This window comes from Mus pahari, chromosome 23 (genome assembly GCF_900095145.1).
Source record: "Mus pahari chromosome 23, PAHARI_EIJ_v1.1, whole genome shotgun sequence".
In the NCBI taxonomy this organism is placed as follows: Eukaryota; Metazoa; Chordata; class Mammalia; order Rodentia; family Muridae; genus Mus; species Mus pahari.
Genome location: NC_034612.1, coordinates 14,219,841 through 14,225,992, shown reverse-complemented (window position 1 = coordinate 14,225,992; position 6,152 = coordinate 14,219,841). Strand labels below are relative to the sequence as shown.

The following is a 6,152-nucleotide window of genomic DNA, read 5'->3' as shown; positions in this document are numbered from 1 at the left end:
TTTGGTTTTCCGAGACAGGGTTTCTCTGTGTAACCCTGGCTGTCCTGGAACTCACTCTGTAGACCAGGCTGGCCTCGAACTCAGAAATCCACGTGCCTCTGCCTCCCGAGTGCTGGGATTAAAGGCATGTGCCCCCATGCCCGGCTTAGTATCTGAATTCTTAAGTTGTGGTGTTTAAGTGATCTGAAATAATTTTGTCTTGCCATCTTCCCAGTGGCCAGGGGCATGTGGTCACGTGGTACCCTGAGTCTGAATGGAAGCTGGCCTTGTGGTGAGATCCTTCTGTTGTCTGTGATAATCTCACAGGCTGCAGCTGTGTTGATCCGCTTGCTCATGGCCTCTGTTGTGGGCGGTGGTCTTTGTCACTGGTTTGGCTCCTCTTTTTGGAAAGGTTGGGGTCTTGCCTGTGTGTGGTTCTGTGAGCCATGTTTTGTGGGGTGCTCACGAGGCTGTTCACTCTGGGAGTTTTCTGATTCCTTAGTTGTGTTGTTGTTGTTGTTGCTTTCTGTTCCCTTCAGAATTCTTTTTAGACAGATGTTGGATTTCACATTGATCCTTTAATTTTTTAACCTTTTTCTTATTTTAATTTTGTGTTTTGTTTGCTTGTTTTTAAGAGACAGAGCCTCTATTACACAGTCCCTGCTTGTCCTGGATCTCACTGTATAGACCAGAATGGCCTCAAACCTACAGACATCTGCCTGCCTCTGTGTCCCGAGTGCTGGGATAAAAGGCGTATACACACCCATTCCAGTGTTTTTTGTTTTTTTGTTTGTTTTGGTTTTTTTTTGGTTTTTCGAGACAGGGTTTCTCCGTGCAGTCCTGGCTGTCCTGGAACTCACTCTGTAGAACAGGCTGGCCTCGAACTCAGAAATTTGCCTGCCTCTGCCTCCCAAGTGCTGGGATTAAAGGTGTGCGCCACCACGCCTGGCCTCCATTCCAGCATTTTAATAGATTGTATTTTTTTAAGTGTTTTGTCTGAGTGCATGTATGTGCATCACATGCATGCAATACCTTCAGAGGCCAGAAGAGGGCAGTTTATCTCCTGGGACTGGAGTTGTGAGCCACTGTGTGGATACTGAGAATTGAACCTGGGTCCTCTGAAAGAACAACCAGTGCTCTTACCCAGCTATTTCTCTAGGCCTGGGTGCTTTTTTAGAAAGCCCTCTCAAGGCTGTGACTCCCTGAAATACTCTGTTCTATTCTAATGACTTCCCACCCCACCCACGTCCATCATCTTTTAAAACATACTTTTATTTTCGGCCCTGCCTTCTGTTCCTCTCATTTCCTTCTTGTGTTTTAATGTTAGGGCCTTTTCTATATGGAAAGGTGCATTATCTGTTAAGATTGACTTTTTCAAAGCTAACTAGAAAGTAGCTTCGCTGGGAACAGACCTTGAGTCCTCTGGAAGGGCAGCAAGTGCCCTTAATCACTGCACTGTCTCTCAGAGTTCCCTGTAACGCCAGCCCCTGGACATCCAGTGCCCTCCTCTAGCCCCTTCAGACAACCATGCCGCTCTCTCCCTCCCCCTCCCCTCCCCCTCCCCCACCTCCCTCCTCCCCCCTTCCTCACACACACAACTTAAGAGAGAAAAAGGAGGCATCTTTGTGGCCAGGGTGGCTTACGGTGGGCAGCATCCTTGGAATGGATGTGTGAATGAGGACAAGGGTTTACTGAGCTGTCTTAGCTCCTGTAGCTCTGTTCTCTCGGGCATGCCAGTCTTTGTAGAGACTGCCAGGCCTAGCGCCGAGGGTCCAGTGTCAGGCGGGAGGGCGCAGGAAGGCTCTTAGGCAGGAGCCGTAACCTAAGCCCTCTTTTCCACGGTGTGTTTTCTATGTGTTTTCACTTGTGCCTGGTAGCCCTGAGGGCAGTTGGTTTGGGCAGTCATGTAGTGGCACAGGATGTGGTAGGGCCCGGAATTCCCTTACCCTTTTAGATAGGTTTCTGTTATTTTAAGAACCATTTGCATACTTTCTGCTGTAGCCATGTTTTGTCCTCATCTTGGGCCCTTCCGGGGCGCTCACTGTGTAAGGGCTGACTGGCCTCAACTCTGCTGTCCTCCTTCAGCCTCCTGAATGCTGGCATTCCACGGCTGTACACCATCTGTATTTTAAATAATTCCAGGCGTTTTGGCATTGTATTTTTATTCTATAAAATAAATGTAAGATAGTCTAATAAAAAATTAAAAGACAGTCAAACACATTTTACTATTATGTTGAGGGCTTGTATTGTTGTTGTTTTGTTCTGCATTTAAAATTGTTTCAGGACTGGAGAGATGGCTCAGTGGTTAAGAGCACTGACTGCTCTTCCAGAGGTCCTGCGTTCAATTCCCAGCAACTACATGGTGGCTCACAACCATCTGTAATGGGATCCGATGCCCTCTTCTGGTGTGTCTGAAGACAGCTACGGTGTACTCATATAAAATAAAAGAAATAAATCTTAGGGAAAAAAAAGAAGGAAGGTTTATTAAAAATAATAAATAAATAAAATAAAATTGAGACGTAAAAAGCTTTCAAGCATTCTATCAGGAGTCATCCTGTCCCCCTTTCCAGAACCATTGCTTCTCCGTTAGCCTTTGCTTTCTGACCTTGGCAGTTGGAAGAGTGCTGTTCTTTGGTGTCGTGTCTAGCTCTGTGTGCAATTCTCTGTTTTCTTTGCAGCTCTTAGGAGAGTACGAATCCCTCGGCAAAGAACATGGGCGAGTAAAGGTAAGGGTCAGTCTGGGTTTTATGTCGGGCTTTCCATAGGCATTGGCCTGGGAAGCAAACAGCCTGGCCCTTCTTCCCACTCTCCATCGATAGCTGTTTGAAAGCCCATGTATTTGCCCTTCCGCTGTTGATGTCTTTCTGTTCAAATATCTGCCCTACTTGACTGACACGTTTGTGAGGTCTCTTAACTTACCACATACTATTGCATGACTGTTGGATTTGATATGGCTTGAGAAGAAACTGGGCAGAAGTTGATTGCATACACTCAGATGACCATCTACTCCTTGTAAAATTAGAATTCTCAAAGCAGTAGTGTTTATGGGGTAGGGGTAGTAAAAATCTATACATTGTATCTGAGTTGTTAACTGAGGCTCTGTTTGGAGTTAAATATTTGGTCTCAGTGAGTCCCCACAGCAATGCTGTATGTGATTCCAGCTAGTCAATTGAATGCAGTAGGGGACTTGCCGTTCTGCTAAGCCTTCCGTCACCTCTGGACCTAACGTAGATCCCTCTTACTGTGAGCTTGCCTCTAATTAGGCAGGCAGTGGGCTGCATCTGTTAGTCCCTGGGAGGGGACAGTGTTATTGCTTCCCCCTGGAGTTGCCCAGATTGGCTCTGCGGCGGCTTGTGCCGTACTTGCTGAGTGCCATTGCAGTGAACAGCTGGCTGCTTAGCCTTACATTTGCTTTGTATTACACGTTTCGAAGTAAAAGGTTCCATCTGCATGCTTATCTCCAATTATGTCAATCCTTTCTCCCTTTAGGATACATTAAACACAACTGAGAACAAATTGCTTGATGCACACACTCAGATTTCTGACTTGAAAAGGTAGGTGTCCTACCAATAAAACGTACTACTAATTGTCCTTTGTGTTTGTATTGACAGTGAGGAAGGGAAACTCTCGAGGACTTTTAAAGCCATTTGAGATCTAGTTGTATCCCAATCCTTGGGCATGGAAATGCATTATTATATAGTTTTTATTTTTTTGGTTTTTCGTGGGTTTTTTTGTTTTGTTTTGTTTTTTTTCGAGACAGGGTTTCTCTGTGTAGCCCTGGCTGTCCTGGAACTCACTTTGTAGACCAGGCTGGCCTCGAACTCAGAAATCCACCTGCCTCCGCCTCCTGAGTGCTGGGATTAAAGACATGTGCCACCACCGCCTGGCAATGCATTGCATTTTAGCTTAAGAGATTTTTTAAGTGATTAGAATATATTTTGGTGATTGAGTCTCAGGTATATGCATTTCTCCAGACATTTTGCTTTTTTTTTTAGCATAATGAGAAGTCTGATCATAAATGATACATATTGCAGATGATTAGAAACATCTAAATTAGGACTGGAGAGGTGGCTTGATGATTAAGAGCATGCACCAGTTCTCCAGGATCCCCAAGTTCAGTTCCAAGCACCATGGCAGGTGCACTGTAATGCCCTGAGTATGTACAAGTGCATTCTCTTAAAACTAAATCCTTTAATATTTATTTATTTATTTATATTATTTAAATATATGAATACATCATAGCTGTCTTCTGGTAAGAAGAGGGCATCAAATCCCATTACAGATGGTTTTGAGCCACCATGTGGTTGCTGGGACTTGAACTCAGGACCTCCGGAAGAGCAGTCAGTGCTCTTAACCGCTGAGCCATCTCTCCAGCCCCCAAAACTAATCCTTTAAAAAAGGAAAATCTAAATTGGCCTCTGAGCATACATCTTATAGTTGTGCTTGGGTTAGAGTCACCGTAATCTGAAGGATTTACACAGAAAAGAGCAGCAAGGTGTCTTGATTTGCCCCCTGCCTGATCCTGTCCCTCCCTACCACGTTGGAGGACAGGCCTGTCATGTTAGAGCTGTTCCTTCCCAGACCTGCCCTCATTTGCTCAGCTTTCCCGCTGGCCCCCATACACAGTTGTAAAGAGTAGAGAGGGGCAGTGGGCCTGATGACTCCCCCAAATCCCACAAGGTGGCAGGGGAGAACCAATGCCTCGGAGTCAGTTGGCCTCTGACTTCCACATATCCATGCCTCAACACACACATGCGCACACGCACACGCGCACACACACTGACTGAAATCAATGAATCAAATTAATAAATTCTACAAAGAGCAAAGGAAGGTTATGCTAATCAATTGGAAACACTTGAAGTTGGCTGGGGTAGTTATCTTCTCGTGAGAAAATTGAAGGGAGCTTTTATTCTGAGTGTGGTACAAATGAGATGGGTTGCTGCCTCATCTCTGAATTGAAAGTTGTTGAGAAGATTTTATCTTTTATTATATATTTAATAAATTATTTATTTCAATTAAAATATTAATGACTATTATATACTTAATGAATATTTTTATTTATTAAAAGAGCCTTTGCCTCTTTTAAAAATCAAGATGCTATTTTTTTTTTTTTAAGATTTATTTATTTATTATATGTAAGTACACTGTAGCTGTCTTCAGACACTCCAGAAGAGGGCGTCAGATCTCATTACAGATGCTTATGAGCCACCATGTGGTTGCTGGGATTTGAACTCAGGACCTTTGGAAGAGCAGTTGGGTGCTCTTACCTGCTGAGCCATCTCACCAGCCCAAGATGCTATTTTTTGAAATTGAATTTCTGACTTCATGCTTCACAGAATACTGACTGTCCTTTTTTCTATAGTTATAGTCTGTGAAACGCTGCTGTGCAGAGCCCCGTCCGTTTGCAGTCCTGATTATTTCTGTTTTTGTTTGTTTGTTTCCTTTTAACTTTTCCGAGTGTAGTGGTGCCCTTTCACTGTGAGGCGGTTCTGAGCAGCAGGCTCTCCCAGCCTCTTAGAAGAGGGCTGATTAGGTAACATCTGGTGTCGAGCTGCGTGCGCGGCCCTCTGCGCTGTGTAATACTCTAACTGCTTGTGACCTAGGACGATCTCTAAACTCGAAGCTCAGGTGAAGCAGGCGGAACACGAGAGTCTGCTGAGTCTTCGCAATGTCGCCAAAGCTCCCGCGAGGCCGTCCCGGTCCAAGTAAGTGGCTCCACGCCGTGTCCTAAAAGTGTGGCCTTGTATTCCTTAGGAAGCCGGCGATGAATTCTCTCTAGTCTTAGATGCATGTTAAAGTCACAGTCGCTGGATGTCGGCCACATCCCTACAAAGAAGTACTTTCAAGGGTAAGGAAAACAGAGTCAGGTGGCGTGAGAGCCTCGGGCAAGCCTTGTGTTCCTGACGCTGGCCCCACCACTCTCCATGTGACCATAAGCATAGCTCTTGCTTTTTCACTCTGTCTTTCTCATGTAAGCAACGTTCAGAAAGACTTCTTTCTTTTGGGGTAGGTCTGTAGACTTAAGTTCAGAAGCAGGTGTGGGATTCCTAGAGCTGGAGTTACTGGCGGCTTTGAGCCACTGGCCCTGGGTGCTAGGAACTGGACTTGGGTCTATTGCAAGAGCAGTGAGCTCTCAGCCATCTCTCCAGCCCTATGCAGTTTTTTTTTTTTTT

The 6,152-nt window shown here is 45.1% G+C and overlaps 1 protein-coding gene across 3 annotated transcripts in view; it reads left to right on the top strand.

Moving 5' to 3' along the window:
- Positions 1-6,152, top strand: part of Mphosph9 (M-phase phosphoprotein 9) — a 71,929-nt gene that overhangs the window by 39,397 nt on the left and 26,380 nt on the right. For all 3 annotated transcript variants that reach the window (XM_021186757.2, XM_021186755.2, XM_029533849.1), the window contains 3 exons: positions 2,658-2,705; positions 3,469-3,533; positions 5,583-5,684. In XM_021186757.2, coding sequence (XP_021042416.1) covers positions 2,658-2,705; positions 3,469-3,533; positions 5,583-5,684 — 215 coding nt within the window. The remainder of the gene's footprint in view (positions 1-2,657; positions 2,706-3,468; positions 3,534-5,582; positions 5,685-6,152) is intronic.